We start from the raw sequence: 19,649 nt of genomic DNA on the forward strand, positions 1-19,649 counted from the left end.
CTAGGTGCATGGCCTGGCGTGAAAAAAGTCATACAGTCTCAAATTTAAAATCTCAGTGAAGACAAAAATTTACTTATAATTTGTATTTAGCTAATCAATTTAAATAACGTACGCTTTTGCTTATATTGAAACAATAATTTACGCTTAACAAAACTATCAAAAAGTTTTCAACAACTTGTGTTTATTACCTTTTACGAGATAAAAAAAATTAAGATCCGTGTAAGCTAATCGAACACCACGAGAACAATAAACAAAAAGATAGCTAGCTATTGCCACATGCTATTAATACTAGCTCAATAATGACAAAGGGATAGGTGATAACATGTAAGACCATATTATAATCAAGTGTCCATTAAATAACATGAGTATCTCAGTCTTTAACACTTGCCATACTGTAAATTATAATGTAATATTATAGCATAAGGTTCATGAATCTGATTTTTCACATGTGAATATTATGGAGCAGAAGAAATGGAGGATTTAATCACATCATATTTTAGATTCCCAAAAAACAAGAAAGAAAAATAGGATCTATCGAATTCATGTCGAAAATTCCTACATTGAGGGTAAAAGTGACAGGCGACTTCAAGTGTTGAACTCAAACTCGAGAGTTAATTTATAAGTAAAAAATATATTTACTACTCTGTCCAAACTGCATTGCATGGCTAGGGGGGGGGGGAGGGGGGACAGGTGCACACCCTTTGTCAAAAAATTATGTTGCGTATATAGGCTAAATGATAGCTATTATGAGTGTGTATTTAATTTTTTTGCAAACTCTTAACGCAACAGAGAAGAAAATTTGCACACTCTTCATCTAATTTCTAGCTCCACCACTGTTAACAATGTGACCAGGAGGTCATGAGTTTAAGCCTTTAAAACAGCCTCTGAAAGAAATCCTCGTGATCGAACTCCTTTCTCAAATTCTGTGTATAGCGAAAACTTTAGTGTACTGAGCTGTCCTTTTTGCATGTCTAGCTAACATTTAATGTGTAGAGGGACCAAGCCAGAATCAATATCATCTTGATTTGATAGACATATACATATAAGATAAACTGATGAGAGTGAAAGTAGGACAAATATAACTAAATTTTCGATCGTAAAAGAATAAACATGATCCTTTTTCGTATATTATATTATATTATAAGTAAAAGTGTTACATATATTTATATATATATATATATATATATATATATATATATATATATATATATATATAACTTGTTATTGAATGTATAGAAAAAAATGAGAGAAAAGAAATGGAAAAGTATTATACAGAGGTGTATGTATGAGGAATTTGGGAAAATGGGTATCGGAAATTCGCGAGCCACGTAAAAAATCGCGTATCTAGGTTGGTACTTTTTCTACACCTGAAATGGCGGCTCGAGCTCATGATGTTGCGGCTTTATCCATTAAAGGTAACACGCTTTCTGTTTCAGTTTATGTGACGCTATTCGTTATTTTCTTAATATTTCGTTTCATCATATGAACGGTATAGTATGATGGACATGTTTTATCCATCAAAGGTAACACACTTTTTGTTTCGGTTTATGTGACGTTATTTTCTTAGTATTCCGTTTCATCATGTGAACGGTATAGTATGCTGGACATGTTTTATCCATCAAAGGTAACACACTTTCTGTTTCGGCTTTTGTGACGCTATTTTTTTAGTATTCCGTTTCATCATGTGAACGGTATAGTATTCTGGACATGTTTTATCCATCAAAGGCAACACACATTCTGTTCCGGCTTATGAGACGTTATTTTTTTAATATTCTGTTTCATCATATGAACAGTATAGTATGATAGACATGTTTTATCCATCAAAGGTAACACACTTTCTGTTCCGGCTTGTGAGACGTTATTTTTTTAATAGTCCGTTTCATCATCTGACAATATAGTATGATGGACATGTTATATTCCTAGTGATAAGGACAAACACGAGATGATTTGCTAATTACAAAGGTATGAATCGAAAGAAATATAATGAGGGACAAGGTGTAAAATAATATAGTGGAAAATTTGAACTTCTTATTTTTTTACTAATTAGTTATGTGTTATTTCTTATTAAAATATATGATTGTCTCATCTGAAAGTAGGTGACGCTGCAATTCTCAACTTTCCGGAACTTGCAAGTTATCTTCCAAGACCCGCGTCACTAACCTCCCATGACATTCAAGTTGCAGCAGCAAAAGCAGCTTCTATGAAAAATCTCGATTCTTTATTATCGTCTTCCTCTTCATCATCACCAGCAACCAATTTGGGGACAACGTCAGAAGAGTTGTCCCAAATCGTTGAACTACCACGACTTGAAACTTGTATTGTTGACTCGTTTGATCAGCTAAGAAATGAGTTATTGTATGTTGATGACTTGGTGGATGGATGGTTATGTCATGACAATGAAGAAATAATAATGTCAAGTTGTTTTGAGCCATCTAATTATTGGTTGTGGAATTAATAAGTGTAATAAGCATATGCAATATCATTAATGTTAAATAATTTTTATTATTATATGGTTGTTTGAATTTTGATGTATGTACGTACATAATTTATAGTCCTTTTTTTTAATAACCTTGCATTGGGTTTTGTGTCAGGATAGATAAACATCTCGTCATTCTTAATAAACGGTCTCAAATTTGGACTTTGAGGTTTGTGTTTGAGGGTTGAGGTACCCGCTTTGCCGACCTGACTAATTTGGATTCGAGCAGTAATTAAAATTATTGAATAATATTAGAATATTTCAAGCCATATATATACGTTTAGCAATCATATTTATATTGGAATTTTATTTTTTTTAAAAAAATATGTTATTCGAAGTGTTCAAGAATGTTGTCTCACGATAGCCAAATATCATTACTTTTAGAGAATTCAACTACAGATGCACGACAACATTTTTGAAAAGTCTGCACAACACAGAATAAACAAATCGATTTACAACCATTCTTTGAACTTCCGGGTACTCCCGATTAATTATCCCTACAATGATTTTGATGATTTTCACCCGTTTCATTATCCGCGTTATTACTAATAATATATGGAGATAAATTCAAATACTTATTATTATCTCCATCTAATTCATTTCTCACATCTCTCCATCTTGCACGACAAAGTACACAATTAATTGATTTTCTTCTATTATTACTTCTCTTCCATGCCATCAAACATTCTTCATGTATAGGGTTTCTACATGTAACACAAGCTGCTATTTTTTCTTCTTCATTCATCTCTTCCAAACACACCGGACACGTCGTCCCATTTTCGACCTGTCAAAGGTTCAAGACGAGGAAACAACTTTCCTTAAAGATATAGATATCGAAGGAAAAATAGTAAGAAATATACCTAAACTTTGACGAAATTTGTTGTAACACGCATCAACTTTGTGGGGGTCCTATGACCCTCCTCGACTATTTATTACCATATTTTTGTGGCGTATATTTGTCCAGTTAGACCACTTCGGACCCTTACACGCTCAGTGTGCTTGTATTCACACAGTGGTCCAACTAGACAAAATATGCCACAAAATACGATAATAAATAGCTCAAGGAGGTCATAGGACCCCCGCAAAGTTGAAAAATGTTACAACAAATTTCACTAAAATTTAGGTATATTTCAAACTTTTTTTCCTATATCGACCGTATACAAACAAACAATAATTAAGTACATTATTAGGTCATTCAAAGGATACGTAATATATAATGCGATAAATATATATATATATATATATATAATATACGTATATATATTTGAAACTAGACTAATTACCTTTATTGTTACAGATGAACTCGTCTTAGGTTGTTGAGAAGACAATTGATGAAACATTTCACGTACATTTTGAGTTGCTAATGCTTCTGTTGAAATTGGTAAACTAAGAAGACGTTGAAGATGACATGGCCGTAGACGTCGTCGATAGAGACACGTGTCATCAATCGATACGCTCAATACCCTAATAATTAACCACAAATAATATCAAACGTGGAGTCAGAATTTGTAGTTTATGATTCTTATTAAATATATACGTGTTTTAACATGTTATAGTATATAGTGCGTTTTATTTTCACGTTAGTAATTGTTGCCGATAATTATCTTTTAGGTAACCTGATATTAAAATTAGATGAAGGATTAGAAAATGTACCTAATGAGCACAAATAATATGTGTTTGCATGGGGTGGTACGATCAGGGCAGGTACATGACGGGGTGGTGGAGATAGTCACAATGTAGACATTACATGTAGCACCTAACACGTAAAAAGTTGCGTCGCGACGGTGGAGGAGGCGGAGATGGTGGCTGAGTGCTCGGAATATTCTATCGGCGAGGGGTTGAGTTGGCGTTAGACTACGGTGACGACGATGGTGGTGGTTGGAAGAAGTAGAAGCAATGGATTCCATAATTTTTGGAAATTAGGATAAGGGGAATTATGATATTTGGTTGCATATATATATATATATATATTATAGTGTAGATAGAAAGAGGAAAGGGAATGGAGGAGATTCTTTGTAGAGTATGTAGGGATACGTGAGGGATAATTTAAGGTTTAGCATCAAATTAATGGATACCTTTTTGACTTGGTCTTGTATTTCTATAATTAGGTTAATTAACCTTGAAGGCACGTAACATATATGGAAGTCCAAAATTTGATACAATAACATTACTTTTACCTTTCTTATTATTGTCAATCAATCGTATGTATGGACATGGACAATATAATCTTGTTACGGACTATAAGAAGAACGGTCTTTCATCAGTTCACAAGTCGAGGTTCTATCGAAAACACACAACATACCGCAAAAGCAGAGCCACAAGAAAACTAAGTCGAAGGAGATTCAATACCTGCTATAACCACATAAAAAATAATTTTAATCATGTATAAATAGTATATTCTTCCGTCGAAGGGGGGTCGAATGAACCCCCCTAAAGAGGGCTAGCTCCGCCTCTGGACATACGTATTAACAAGAGACAATATAACACACACCAGCATGGGTTGTGGTGCAGCGGATGAGGTTGCTCCACCCTTAACCAGAGGTCGAGGGTTCAACCCTTGGCATGAAGTTGGGAGCGCAACCCCCGAATGGGACCCCACCCGGCGCGAATCCGGATTAATCGGGCTCCAATGTGGGTTCCGGACACCGAATGGGAAACCAAAAAAAACACAAAAAAAGAGAATAACACATTCTTCACACCCATTATGTGTTCACATCATAACTTCATAAGTCGAGGTTTTATCGAAAACACACGACATACGTATTAACAAGAGACAATAACACATTCTTACACCCATTATGTGTTCACATCATAACACATCTTTACGCACACTGTAATCACTAAACATCATTTAAACTACAACAACATACCCAGTGTATTCCCACCTAGTGGGGTCCGGGACTAAACATCATTTTAACTATAATACATTAATATAGTTTGGTGTAAACATAAAATGCGTATAAACTTTTACCATCTCGATCCCATAGCTGCTATATCGAGCTATTTCCTATGGTAAAGCTCAAAGAAGATACTCTCTCAGAAGTTATAGCAACTTTGCTACAAGTATGGACGCAACGTAGCCAACATAATGTTTATTTATGTCGAGTGGAAGTTCAAAAACTTTAAGGTAATGATCTGCGAAAGGATAACTAACAACGTAGTGGCGAGACAGGGAGCTTTATGCTGAATATGGTATGCGTAATGCCATCCTCTGACACAGCCAAGGCCTTTGTTGATCGGGATCAATGAAACCATGCGTGAGAAATTGTTCTGCTTCTTCATCCATCAATTCTCTGGCCCAGGTCACACGTTTTGACGGGCAACTACCTGGTCCTTGACACCTGCAATAGTTTCACCAACAAGCTTAACTACCTTAGAGATCGATGATAGCTTAATGTTGGTTTCTTTTATAAATCGGCCTGCACATATCTCATCAAGATTTGCCCCTAGAGAGGATTTAGGTCACGTTGAAATTCCTACCAGATTATTTGATCTTTGTTGTAAATTGAGGAATTCAGAAGGCTTACCGGTACTCATAGAAGCAAGCAGTTCTCTCATTTTCGTTCTTGCCCCAGTTATTCCAACCGACATGCTTAATACAGTGATCCATATAACAATATGCAAAAACCACTCTCCCAAAAGGCCCCCATGGACGTCCAAGATGTGTATATGAGGTCGCTCCGCTACCTGTGATCACACATCTGCAAAGTCCCAGGAAAAATGTCTCAAGAATGCCAAAATTTAACATGAAAAATGGAAATTGCAGAGCAAACGTTTCTAAATATTAATCTGACACTGAATTCTTTAGTGAACTATACACACCATTATGAGGCACAATCTCAATATCCTACAGCTGAGATAAGCTCAATATTTATTCTATCAACCAAGATGAAGCTGTCTATAATCTATATAACGTTTTTTATGATATTTCTGGATAAAGCTGATTCAAAGACGAGCTTACTATAGATTTATCAAAAGACTACCACAAGTTGGAATTCCCAATTAAATCTGGTCACTAAATAAGTGAAACTTTAACCAGATTGAGGATGTAGCGTCATCATAACCAAAATTGAGCTTTTAACTGGAGAATTGAATGAACAATGGACAGTGATATTAAAGTTAATGATGCTTTGACATAAACATGAGTGATAAAAATGAAGTTTATTACTTTATATAAGACCTCATACCTATTGCTATGATCATCTCATTGAGGCATGGTGGAAAAGGCTAAACCTCAGTCACCGCAATGAGTAAAAGGTTTTTTTTGACTGAGAACACAAAGCAGAAGAGCAGTCCAGTTCGTCAAATATCATCAAGATAAAAAGATCTTTCACCCTACTCAAGACTAGAATTTCCTCAACAAATAGACAGAAAATATATATCAACCCTCCAAGTTCTGGGAAACATCAGCAGAGAACTCCATTTATAATATCCAAGTATGATTTTAAGAATTTATACTTGCAACACCTAAACTTTATTCAAGACTGGCCGAAACTATGTGATGTGATTATTACTTTATGTCAAAAAAATCATTAAAGGTATCAGACTATCACCAACTAGACATCTCAAATAGTACAACCTAGTCCTCCAAAGTCCAAATGATCCAATCCCCTCTCTTCTTTTTTGGATGAAGTAAGATGTTTTATTGCTGACATCTCGGAGATGCAATATGTAAAAAAGTGAAATGTTAGCTCCATTACTCCAATCCCCTTTTTTCATTTCCTATGATCAAAGACTCATGTTAGCATCAACTTCAATATTTCACATTTTTTGTGGGTTCATTTATGTCCGAAGCCTTTAGCATGGCGAAGCTCTAACTCAGATCCCAATTGTTCCAAGGTTGTAGGAAAAACTTATGGACTTATTAAATATTAACTATAAAAAGACTGTACACCATGATTAGAAAGCACCAGGTCTGAAAAGAAACAAAAACAGTACATCTCTCAGCACTCATCAGACATCAACACATACCTTATACCAAGTTTCTTGTTTCCAGTCCATCTGAGAAATAAGTTACTCAAGAGGCACCTCTTTAAAAAAAATTATCTATGACATAATAAGAGTTTGATACTTATACATGTCAAACCTATGATCAAACCTACTCCCTCCATTTCAATTTACGCGGCACAGCTTGCTAGGCACGAAGTTTGAGAAAGGACATTTGAAATTTGGGGCCTTAAACATGCCATAACATAGGATTTTGAAACTTGTGCTCTTAAAGTGCCATAAAATTTGTGCGGCTATAAAAGCTTTGTCGTTTAGGCGTAAAATAAGAAGCTCACATTAAATAGTTTTCAAATTTCAGATCTCGTCATTCTTGTTGGAACAAATTAAAAAGAAAATGTGCCACATGAACTGGATAGAGTCATAGTTATGCCATTCTCTTGGGGAAAAGTTGTAGCGAATGACTGTACCTAACTAAGGTTACTAGGAACTTCCGGACTTGTGTATGAGTTGCCTCTTACTTCAAATTAAGGAAGTTCATAGCTCAACTTATTTTGGAAAGAAAGACAATAGACACAAAAATACATTGTTCTTGTTTTGCACCTGTTGTAGCTTAGTAAAAGAACCAAGCATAGTTTTTAAAAGTAATACTCATCTTGCAAATGAATATAAAGCTAAGACCAATCTACTAGATCAGTGAACTAAAGCACTGGCAGACAGATAAAATAGTGTCGTCTACTTTTTAGAGAAGTCAATTCCAGACCCTTCATTGAAAAAAAAAAAGGTCCAATCCCTTTGCACAGTCAAGGAAATGAAAAGGTGAAGTGTTATACAGCCACTCGGCATTATCACTGCACAAGATGCTATACATCATCTTCAGATAGTGGAACTAGGAGTTGCCTTTTCGAAATCAGGGTGCGAGATGAAAAGGGAATAAAAGGACAGTAACAACTTGATGTTCATCAAAATCTGATTAAGAGAGCTTCTTCAGATTAAATCCTAGTGACAATGTCACAACACACAGGAGAGTGTGTGAGCCCACACATATATACATACATATGCATGTTTATGTTGAAGGGGAGGCCTTGGAGCAACGGAAAATTGTCTGCGTGTGACTTATAGGTCACGGGTTCAACCCGTGGACGCAGCGCCACTAATGCTTGCATTAAGGTAGCTGCCTATATCACATCCTTGGGGTGCGGCCTGGGCTTCCCTTTATGCATGTTTATGTTTGTATCGGCCTATTTAGATATGCAGCTTGATTTCAAAAAACAATATTTAGTAAGAAAGCAACTACATCTTAGAAGTATATGTTTCTTGTTATTTCAAATGTAAATTAGGTTCAAGTTCAACAAGACCTTGTTCAACCTTTTCTACAATCTGTTCTAGCATCCTAAATGAGGTAAACTCTAAGCCAGCAACTAGTTACTTTGTGCATCTCTGCTCATAATATGGGACAATAGGAATGTTCATAGACAATACTATAACCATCAGGCTACTGGCGTAAAGAATCTGAAGAGGGTGAGTTTTATACGTATGACATCAAATGGAAGATCGACTTGAATGTAATGAAACCAACAAGAAATCACACAACCATACCTTTTACAGAAAGTTCACGTAGATCGTTCCTTTTCTCAAGGATTTAGACAGATAGAACATCACAATAAGTAGAGTTCTGCTTTAAACTATTGAGCTGATTGGTTTGTGGAAGTTTAGGTGAGATAGTGACACCATCCGATCCAAAGGGAAATGTATCCATGAATTAGGAATTAAAACCAATATCCCATGGATTAGATAACTCAATTGGGCATAACTGGATTCATGTCAAGTAATTAAAGTTTCTTAACAGACCCAAGAATTTTAGATGCCAAGAAATTTCTTATAGCCAATCAGGACAATGGTAACATCGAATCTGCATAAAATTTACCAAAAGGGTAAAGAGAATGACTGACACACATAAAAACCAGCATAACGGCAAAAATGAAGTGGTTCATTTTCTAAACAATCAGAGAGCTTTGAACAATGACCCATCCAACTACTCACAAACCTCAGAAACACATAGCCGGTTGTCTCTTGAGAAGTTTTCCTGCTTTGTGCAGTAATGAATCCTGCCGATTTGCAATGTATGTGACAATGCTCTAAAAGAGCAGTGCTATTACCAAAAATAAAATCTACACTTCCTTCGATGTAGCAATCTTTCAAATATTGTTTCCCGTAGTGCAAATACAATGTATCCTGCAACCATTATTTCTTTTCTTTAGAAAAAGTTAAAAACACTCGAGGTCGACAATCAGACTCCATAGAAAAAATTGAGTAAGTTACGCAACAATAATCCGTGCAACCTAGAAAGAAATGTGTTATAAACATCCAGGAGCGAGACAGATTCGCTGGAATTAGTTAATGTAGCTGTACTTTCTTGAGCACAGAAGGAAAATGAATGGAACTCAGAAATGATCATAAAACATTTGAAATCGCTCTTAAGGGAAATCAGAGCATGTATAAGCTACAAAATCTCCTCTTTGACATGGAGTCCTAGACACTTGCCAGAACCAGGAACAGACTAACAAGTTGGTTTTGCCAGAAGGTATATACTGCTTCTACTAGAGAATGGAGTTCAAAAGTTCCGGTAAACTGTAAAATTTGACAGACCACAAATAATTTAGTACATGCACCTGCCAACCAAGAAATCTGCAATTATAAAACGCACAACGATCAGCTGTAACTCTGATTGCTACTGCCTGTCCTGATCCCTACGAAAAAGATCAAAAAGAAATGAAGCAAGATGAAGCTAGCTCCGGAAACCATTTGCAAAGAGCCAAAAGGAAAGGGAAACAAAAAATAGAGTACCTCAGGAGCAGAGTTTTCAAAGGTGATATTCTCAGCAATAAAATCCTCTCCTTCCACTATTGTACTTCCACACCCAAATGTACCAGTACCAATTAACCTTGCAGCCTAAGGGTCAATACAATGAACATTAATAACTGCATTACGCAATGGTACACATATGGACCAGAGATGAATGCTGAAATGGGTTTGAATGTTTCATCTAACATCTTAAACGAGTAATTAAATTTTTTATTTACTCGAGTATGTCTTACACCTCCTATCACCTGTTTAACAGATATAGGTCCAATTCTTCTGTTTCATCTAAAGCTACACTTTTAAACGTCCATCATGTGTCTAGCATATGTAGTCAAATTATTCCAATTCGCTTAAATTACTGAAGAGTAGATACTAATTTAACTTAGTTATCTCTTTAGTACACCCTTAGGTTAAATTTCTCTATTCAACTAAAAGTTTAAACCGCTACAAATACACATTTCCATTGAGTTCATTATGCATTCTAACACGTCAATGTATGCTACTACTAAAATTGACATCTTTGTTTCCTTAATTGTGTACTCAATACATCAGTCAAACCTCTCTATAACGGCATAATTTATCCGAATAATGTTATAAAGAGGTTTGATAAAGAAAAAAAAAACAATTCTTTTAACCAATCAATAAAGGCATAATCCATAAGCATGCCCTTTAACTTGACCTCACCAGACATTTATGCCCTCCAACTTTGAGTGTGCACAAGTAGGCACTTAAACTTGTATAAAATTGAACAATTACATACATGCATCCTATGTGGCAATTAGTGTCCTATGTGTATTATGCCACACAAAAGCATGTGCCTATTTGTTCCATTTTATAGAAGTTCAAGTGTCTTGGAGGACGAGGTAAAGGGCACATTTATGTATCAGGCCAACAATAAAGTATGGATATTCTCCTCTAAAAAGTTACTCCCTCCGTTCCTATTTACTTGCCACCTTTTCAAGTTGCAACCCCCCCCCCCTCTCAAAATAAACATTAACTAGAAGGTGATTTGACTACATCGCCCTTATTATACTTCTCTTTTCTCACACAATATTAATGTCTCTTCATATTTATGACTAAGGGTAAAGATGAAAACAAACAACTAATTATGTCACGATATTCTAAAATGACAAGTATTTAGGAATGGAGAGAGTGATAGTTTCCAAATATATAAGCTTATACGTCCGAATACACAATCAAAGTTTAGAATTTGAATCACGAAATTCCAACTGTGCCACATAAATTGAGACAAGAAAGTATACATTTACTATTTATGTAGTTACTAAATATACAAATTTTATTTAAATTTTTTAAATATGTATGTTCGAATCTCAGAAATTCTAACTATGCCACATAAATTGAGAGGGAGGGATACACATTTACCTGATGATGATCAATTTTAGTGGCGGTATTATTCCATGTAAGTACAGTAGCTTCAGGACTAAATCCAGCTAGTGTAATATAATTCTTTGTTTTCGGAACGTAAATTGGCTGTTTATAAACACCAGGAGCTACACGAATCACTGTCCTACACTTATTCGATAACGGAACGGCGTCTATTGCTTCTTGTACTGTCCGGTAATCGCCTGTTCCGTCTTGCGACACTGTTACCGATACTCTCGATGACATTTTCCGGCAGAATTGACAGTGATAAGTGCCGGCGCCGGAGAGGAAGTAGATATTTACGGCGGTGTTAGGGCGGTGTAACGGCGGTGATGGTGGCGATTCCGATCGGGTCACGGCGGAGCTGGAAATGGGAAAGTTTTTTGAAAAAGAAAACAAGAGGATGTATATATAGGGTCACAATTTTCCATGCATTTTATCCTTTCGCATAATGTAAAAATAATTATAATATATTTGATAAAAAAAAATAATTAGAAAAGATATTAAATTAATTATCCTTTAGGATAATGTACAAATAATTATAATATATTTCATTAAAGAATAATTAAAAAAAGTTACTTAGTTAATAACTAGTAATTATATAAACTTTTTCGATGGTTTATCAAAAATCATCTCCGTGCAATCACAACATAAAGCTAAAATTTATGCGTTTGCGAGTTCAGGCATACTCTACTTAAAATGAGATGCATAAAGAAGAATTTTGATAAAACAAAAATGTAAATTGTATAATACTAATATTTTATTTCTTTAAAAGGAAAATTTTAAGGTAAGTAAATATTATTATTATTTTAAAATATGTTATTTATTATGTAATAATAATAATAATATATTTTATGTACGCATATATTATGTATATCTTTTGTGAGGTAGAAAAATTATTTTCAGCAAGAACCTCATCACCACGTAATGCTTTTATAGAAAATAATTTTAAATTTATAATAATTTTAAATATGTTATAATTAATCTGTTTTTTCCTTATAATTATAATTAATTTACATTTTAACAACAACAAAAAAAAATCAACTAGGAAGAAATATCATTCTTCCTAATTCCTTCATATATATATACATATTGCGTGTAGAAGATTCTAGAAAGTTGATGGATAATCGATATGCGTGAACTGCGTAGTGCTGTGCGTGAACGCCGTCAACCGATTGTTCCGATACAACCACACGCGCCGTCACCGGGAATCGACGAGCTACACGCGCCGACGAAGAAACAGAGGAAAGGTACAGGGATTAGGAAGAAGAGAAACGGCATCGTGCATGATGATGTTGTTGTTGTGAAGGAAACGACGTTGCGACGGAGAAGTGGTGAAGAGAAGATGGATAATGAGTATGAGAGTTGTGGAGGAAGTGGGAATAAAGGTGGAGCAGCAGGTGCAGAGGATGAAACCAACACTCCTCCATTGCCTCAAAGGGTATATGATGAGTATTTCAACAATTCTAGCTAGTTATAGTTTGTTATGTGAATTCTTAGTGTTCATTTTTGCTCAATATAGGCTCATTTGATTAGGAATACTATGTGTTGTTTGTTTGAGTTTTTGAAAAAAAAGAAAAAAGAACAGATTTTGAGAAAAGTTGAGTATGAAAATCTTGACATTTTCCAAATAGCTTGACTTGTTCCAAATAGTTAGAGCTTGAAGTTTGAAAGGTGAGTCTTTTAGGTGTTTTTGGTACACAAGATAATCTATATAGTCACAATTTAAGAAAAGTTGAGTATGGAAATCTTGACATTTTCCAAATAGTTAGAGCTTGAAGTTGGAAAGCTCGGTTTTTTAGGTGTTTTTAGTGCACACAATAATCCATATAGTCACAATTTGAGTAAAGTTGAGTAAATCTTGACATTTTCCAAATAGTTAGAGCTTGAAGTTGGGAAGCTCGGTTTTTTAGGTGTTTCTAGTGCACATGATAATCTATATAGTCACAATTTGAGAAAAGTTGAGTTTGAAAATATTGACATTATCCAAATAGCTTGACTTTTTCCAAATGGTTAGAGCGTGAAGTCGGGAAGCCAAGTCTTTTAGGTGTTTTTAGTACACAAGGTAATCTATATAGTCAAAATTTGAGAAAAGTTGAGTTTGTAAGTTCTTTTCTGGGCAAAAGCTTATCAGACTAACTGTTTCCAGAGTCTCAAAGGCTTGAGATTGCAAAGAAAAAGGAAGACCCTTTTTAACTAACTAGTTTGACTTTGTAAGGCAAATAAAGTTGTCTTTTCTTCTGGTTGGTATTTGCAGTGGAATGTGCAATGACAGACGTAGGAGGTTTTGGGTTACCGTGAAACTAGGTTGTTTTTCTCATCATCTTTAATTGGTGATGGATTTTGTTCATAATTTAGAGCTTGAAGTTCCATCTATCCTGGCCTTGGTGGATAGATTTACCTTGTACCCGTTGCCGGAGGGGGTTATAGGTATCCCGTGGAATTAGTTGAGGTGTGCGCAAGCAGCAATTTCTTGAAGTTGGAAAGCTCAGTCTTTCAGGTGTTTTTAGTAGATATAGTTACATAGACCAAAAGCTGCTGTCCTCTTTTTTGTGACTGTTTTGTTTACTTCACCTGTTTTCTTGAGTGAGAAGTTGTTTTTTCTTTTATTGTTTTGAGGTCATTTTAAGTGAACTGGTGAAAGGAGGAGTGACTGCTATGCGCAAGTTGTTGATTTTTTTTAACTTGCCTTCATATCTCTAACATGTTAGGCATTTGTTAAGTTTCTCTTGTCAATGACCAAGTGACTGCTTTTCATGTTGTTGTCAGCATAGAGAAATTTGCTGCTGCTAGTCTTGAACTTTTTTTTTTTTTTGTAATTGAAGGATCCAACTTGAGTTGTTGAATTACTAGTTTCCTTGTGTGCGGAATAGGTTCAGGTTGGTGGATCACCAGCTTATAGGATTGAGAAGAAGCTTGGTAAAGGAGGATTTGGTCAAGTGTTTGTAGGTCGTCGTGTATATACAACAAAGCCTCACGAACGAACTGGCCCTGGAGCTGTAGAGGTGGAACTTTACTTTTTGCATTTATTTGCCTTTTCTGCCGAATATGTCAGAGAGGTGTCTCTTTGATATGCAAATTGATCCTACTGTCATTTCTGATTCTAGGTTGCCTTAAAATTTGAGCATATAAATAGCAAAGGTTGTAACTATGGACCACCTTATGAGTGGCAGGTCTACAAGTAAGCCTTCATTTTAATTTTTCGTTATATCTGTAGGTCCTTTATTCCGAACTTTGATTACCTTGTAATGACATTAACCTCACTTCATGCTATTCCTTGTTTTTCCTAGTGTCCTTGGTGGTAGTCATGGTGTACCACGTGTTCATTATAAGGGACGGCTAGACGATTACTATATTATGGTATGTGATCTCTTTATATAGCTGAGTACTTGATTATTATTTCAAGTTGCATTTGATTTCCAATCTCCACTACTATTACTGATATCCTATAATATTGCAGGTCATGGATATGCTTGGTCCTAGTTTATGGGATGTCTGGAACAACAATTCCCACATGTAACATTTATTTTCTATTATTTGTACTTTGGAGCTTATCTTTTGATATCATATACTGGTTCCTGGAACTCAAAAAGTGTTGGATCTTTAATGTTGTCAAATTCAGGATGTCTACTGAAATGGTAGCATGCATTGCCATTGAAGCTATCTCAATATTAGAGAAGTTGCACTCTAGAGGGTAAGTTTATCTTTCGTATATAAATGACTGTTATCTTCATGTGGACAGTTGTTCTATTTTAGAGATTATAAGTTCTTGGTGATGGTCATACAGCCCACATCAATGGAGTTTGGCTCTGCACACAGGAAAATTGTTATTTGGATGTTATAGAGGGGAGTTATCAAGTTGTCTTGTCGTAACAAGTGGATGTTATCAACTACATATCATTAGAATGAAAGATTTCACTTACTACAAAATGCTGAACTACTTTACCATATTTGACAAGATCTTGTTGAGTGTCGGCAATGGTGCAACAATCTCAGTATTTAAGGAAACAGTGTTTGTTGGTTCTGAAGTAAGTCTTATTGTTTTTTCCCACAGGTATGTGCATGGGGATGTAAAACCTGAGAACTTTCTTCTTGGACCACCTGGAACTCCTGACGAGAAAAAATTGTTTCTAGTTGATCTTGGATTAGGTATAATATTGATTGGAACTTATCTAGAAAGAGTATCGATGTGCATTGATCTTTTTCTAATCTTTACAATTGAAATCTTCATCATGCTCTATTAATGCAACGTCTCTTCTATTACCTGTTTGAATACTTCAGCGACAAAATGGTGTGATACTTCATCTGGACGACATGTTGAGTATGATCAGCGGCCTGATGTCTTTAGGTACAATTATCAATAGTTTACCTTATCTTTTCTTTATGCGCTGCTTCCTCTATTTGCATTTAGATGAGCATTCAATAAATAGTGAGAAAACCATTGCTTCAGAGGAACTGTAAGGTATGCTAGTGTGCATGCTCACCTTGGACGGACTGGAAGTAGGAGGGATGATCTAGAATCTCTGGCTTACACACTCATTTTCCTTCTCCGAGCCAAGTTGCCATGGCAGGGTTATCAGGTCTGAACTTTTCTCTACTTAATAGCAGTATTATGTTACTGCAGGGTCTTCTTTTTTCTAATAATGAAAATTTTTCATCTAGGGTGAGAATAAAGGTTTCTTTGTCTGTAAGAAAAAGATGGCAACCTCTCCGGAAGCTCTTTGCTTACTCTGCCCTGCTCCATTCAGACACTTTGTGGAGTATGTTGTGAACTTGAAATTTGATGAAGAGCCTAAATATGCTAAATATATCTCCTTATTTGATGGGATAGTAGGTCCAAATCCAGGTATTAGGCCAATTAACACTGATGGTGCACAAAAGGTATTTTGCGTGTTTCATCAGTTCCAGGCTACTCCTTGAGTTGAATCACTGTGAGAAGCTGAATTTCGTTTTTGACCTATGCAGCTTATATATCAAGTCGGACAGAAGAGAAGCAGACTGACAGTGCAAGATGACGATGATGGACAACCAAAGAAGAAGGTGCGACTGGGAATGCCTGCAACACAGTGGATCAGTGTTTACAATGGTCGTCGCCCCATGAAGCAAAGGTATATACTCTTTGGCCATAATTAAGTCTTTCGAATAATAAAGAGACTATAACATCGGGTTGCAGGTATCATTATAATGTTGCTGATGAGAGGTTAGCTCAGCATATTGATAAAGGAAATGAGGATGGACTATTTATCAGCAGTGTAGCCTCCTGTTCAAACTTGTGGGCCCTAATCATGGATGCAGGAACTGGATTTAGTGATCAAGTTTACAAGTTGTCACCTTGTTTTCTTCACAAGGTCTCTTATCTATCATTGAATGTGATCAATCTTGAAGCATATCAGATAAACCTATGTTGCAGATGTTCACATTTAATATGCTATTTTTGTTGAACTCTTGCTTGATTCAGATATGGTTCAATTTTTACTGATAAAAGTTCGGTTAATCTTCTGTTCTTCTGTTTGTATACAGGAATGGATTATGGAGCAATGGGAGAGGAATTATTATATTAGTGCTCTGGCAGGAGCTATCAGTGGGAGCTCCTTAGTTATCATGTCACAGGGTTAGAGGAACATCGCTGACTTGCTATATAGGTATTTTTTATGTGATTCTGTGAATTAGAGGGTCCTAATTTAATTTTGCGGTGAATATCAGGTACCCAGTATCTTCAGCAGTCTTACAAAGTCAGCGAGTCCTTTCCATTTAAGTGGATAAACAAAAAGTGGAAGGAGGGTTTCTATGTCACTGCCATGGCAACTGCAGGAAGTAGATGGGCAATTGTTATGTCTCGCGGGTCTGGGTTTTCTGATCAGGTTTAAACCTCTTCTTTCTTTATTATTTTTTGGGGTCATGTGCATGATGTTTTCTAATTTGGGATTGTGCATTCATGTGCTTCTATGTCTAATTTGGGATTGTGTATTCATGTGCTTCTATGAATTTTCAGACAGTGGAATTGGATTTTCTGTATCCTAGTGAAGGGATCCATAGGAGATGGGATGCTGGTTATCGTATCACAGCAACTGCAGCTACAGGGGATCAAGCTGCTTTAGTTCTAAGTATACCAAGAAGGAAACCTCCTGATGAAACACAAGAGACACTTCGTACCTCTGCTTTTCCGAGCACTCATGTCAAGGTTGATGTTGCACCAGTTATTGCCTAATTTTCTTCTTCGTAAACCACATCTATGTGTATGTGTGCCTACTATTTCCTAACATAATTGCATATATTTCTGTCTGCAGGAGAAATGGGCAAAGAATCTTTACATTGCATCTGTCTGTTATGGGCGAACCGTTTCTTGAGACAAAAAAGTTGCTAGAAGTACTTCCAATGGTGCGATGAGATTCTCTATTGTAGTGCTTGAAGAAGTGCCTGCCATCTTTGGTATTGAGAGGAATGGATGACTATTTACTCCTTCTCAATGCCGACCCTTCTTTCTCCTCTGAAGATGATTTTGCCGAAGTACCCTGGCTATTAATGTACGTGATTGTTCCTGACGTCCAAGATGGTGTTTTTGTCAGTTAGTGGGTGTAGATTTTGGGTGGTGGGGTGCTGGTGGTTACTGTTTGTCAAAGTTTGTACAGGTCAAATAGATCCTTTTACGGATTAAGCCAAACTGGCTATCTTTGTACTATTTTGAACCAGGCAAATTAAGATTTTGCGAAAGAGTTGAAACGTTGGCAGTCAATCTTCTCTTTATTTCTTCTGTCCCTGTTTCCTGGTTTGGACTTCTGTCCTCTGCTTTTATTCTAGTCAATTGTTTTATGCTAATGAGTTTATTTTTTCTTTATCAGAATACATCTAACCAGTTAATCATGGCTGTTTAGAAACAATAGCCCCGTAAAGGGCTGTTACTCCTGATATTAAAAATTGACTCCTGGCATCAAATATTTTGATTCCTGAATTAGTATTTGAGATCTCATTATGAATTGCTGTATACAAATCACTTATACTGTACAAAGTTCCATCCTTGCAACATGACAGCAGATTTTGACCCCAAGGTAATAAGATTTGAGCCACTTTACATGTGGAAGTTATTAGTCTGCTTATTCTGTTCTTATACTCTAGATGATGTATATCTTTTGACACAGTTTTATCAAGTATGTAATCTCTTTTCAGGATAATTCGAGTTGCTGGCCGAGGAATGAGCAGATTACTCCTAAGGTGGTTCCTTGGGGATGTAAGTTTCTATAGCTACTCATCACTTTCGTCATTTCATTGTTTCTTATCATGCTGTGCACAATCTAGAAGTTAATTTGGAATAGCTAACCTTTACCAAGGTTAAATTCCTTGATAACCTGTCCGGATGGGCATCTAATAGTATACGCCAGAATGCTTAGAGAAGAAAGAAGATGACCTTTGTTTGCGCGGAAGTCATTAATTCAGTTCTCTTTCCTCTCTTTGGTGGTTTATGCACCTTAAGAACTGGCTAAACTGGATTAAGCGTAGCAGTTATCCTATTAATTCTAGCTAAAGCCCATTCTTAACCTTAAAGAAACTGCTTCTCCGGCTCTCCCTGCCTGTTGCAGCAACTGTATTCTCTCACAGAGGGTCCTCTCAATTGTGCTGTTTCTTCTTGGAGTCCTCTTTTATGGGTTCCTTAACTATTGTCCTCAGTGCATGTGTTCACCCGTCACTTTATGTCCGTTTGTTTCCTCCATTCACATGAATAATTTTGTGATTCTGCAAAGACGTGTTTTATTTTGTCCCCAGATTTGAGGGGAAAATTAGAGGCGGACAAAGGTTGGCATATTCTTATATTCTGATACTATCTCACGGGACAATTGCTTCAGCTGGGATATGTATCTGAAACGTATTAGCATAACTTTTGGATAGGCTTGCCTCGTCTACTATAGTAGTAGCACGTATTGCCTCATCTACTATAGTAGTACTCACGTATTTGGTTTTAAGACCAGGTGGTGCAAAATTGCTGTAACAA

At 36.0% G+C, this 19,649-nt stretch overlaps 3 protein-coding genes and 1 pseudogene across 3 annotated transcripts; 2 read left to right on the forward strand and 2 right to left on the reverse strand.

Annotated features, from left to right (window-relative positions):
* The first annotated feature begins 1,273 nt into the window (after window positions 1-1,273).
* LOC107871981 lies at window positions 1,274-2,455 on the forward strand (annotated as a pseudogene).
* A 361-nt stretch (window positions 2,456-2,816) lies between these two features.
* LOC107872575 (mitogen-activated protein kinase kinase kinase 1) lies at window positions 2,817-4,421 on the reverse strand. Its single transcript, XM_016719222.2, has 3 exons — window positions 4,130-4,421; window positions 3,760-3,940; window positions 2,817-3,260 (listed from the first exon to the last, which is right to left on the reverse strand). Exons 1-3 carry the CDS (start codon window positions 4,381-4,383, stop codon window positions 2,964-2,966), a joined length of 732 nt encoding a protein of 243 aa, XP_016574708.1. The 5' UTR covers window positions 4,384-4,421; the 3' UTR covers window positions 2,817-2,963.
* Window positions 4,422-5,168: 747 nt separating this feature from the next.
* Window positions 5,169-12,108, reverse strand: LOC107871002 (pectinesterase 31). The gene is made up of 6 exons (XM_016717744.2): window positions 11,666-12,108; window positions 10,268-10,372; window positions 10,093-10,170; window positions 9,468-9,655; window positions 6,004-6,177; window positions 5,169-5,817 (listed from the first exon to the last, which is right to left on the reverse strand). Exons 1-6 carry the CDS (start codon window positions 11,909-11,911, stop codon window positions 5,655-5,657), a joined length of 954 nt encoding a protein of 317 aa, XP_016573230.1. The 5' UTR covers window positions 11,912-12,108; the 3' UTR covers window positions 5,169-5,654.
* Window positions 12,109-12,519: 411 nt separating this feature from the next.
* Window positions 12,520-18,398, forward strand: LOC107871003 (casein kinase 1-like protein HD16). The gene is made up of 16 exons (XM_016717745.2): window positions 12,520-13,106; window positions 14,539-14,670; window positions 14,773-14,846; window positions 14,956-15,025; window positions 15,126-15,181; window positions 15,288-15,359; window positions 15,720-15,814; window positions 15,947-16,013; window positions 16,116-16,245; window positions 16,328-16,546; window positions 16,631-16,773; window positions 16,839-17,013; window positions 17,186-17,276; window positions 17,369-17,526; window positions 17,658-17,846; window positions 17,953-18,398. The coding sequence occupies exons 1-16, from the start codon at window positions 12,798-12,800 to the stop codon at window positions 18,010-18,012; spliced, it is 2,040 nt and encodes a 679-aa protein (XP_016573231.1). The 5' UTR covers window positions 12,520-12,797; the 3' UTR covers window positions 18,013-18,398.
* The last annotated feature ends 1,251 nt before the right edge of the window (window positions 18,399-19,649 follow it).

This window comes from Capsicum annuum, chromosome 11, assembly GCF_002878395.1.
Source record: "Capsicum annuum cultivar UCD-10X-F1 chromosome 11, UCD10Xv1.1, whole genome shotgun sequence".
NCBI classification, from domain to species: Eukaryota; Viridiplantae; Streptophyta; class Magnoliopsida; order Solanales; family Solanaceae; genus Capsicum; species Capsicum annuum.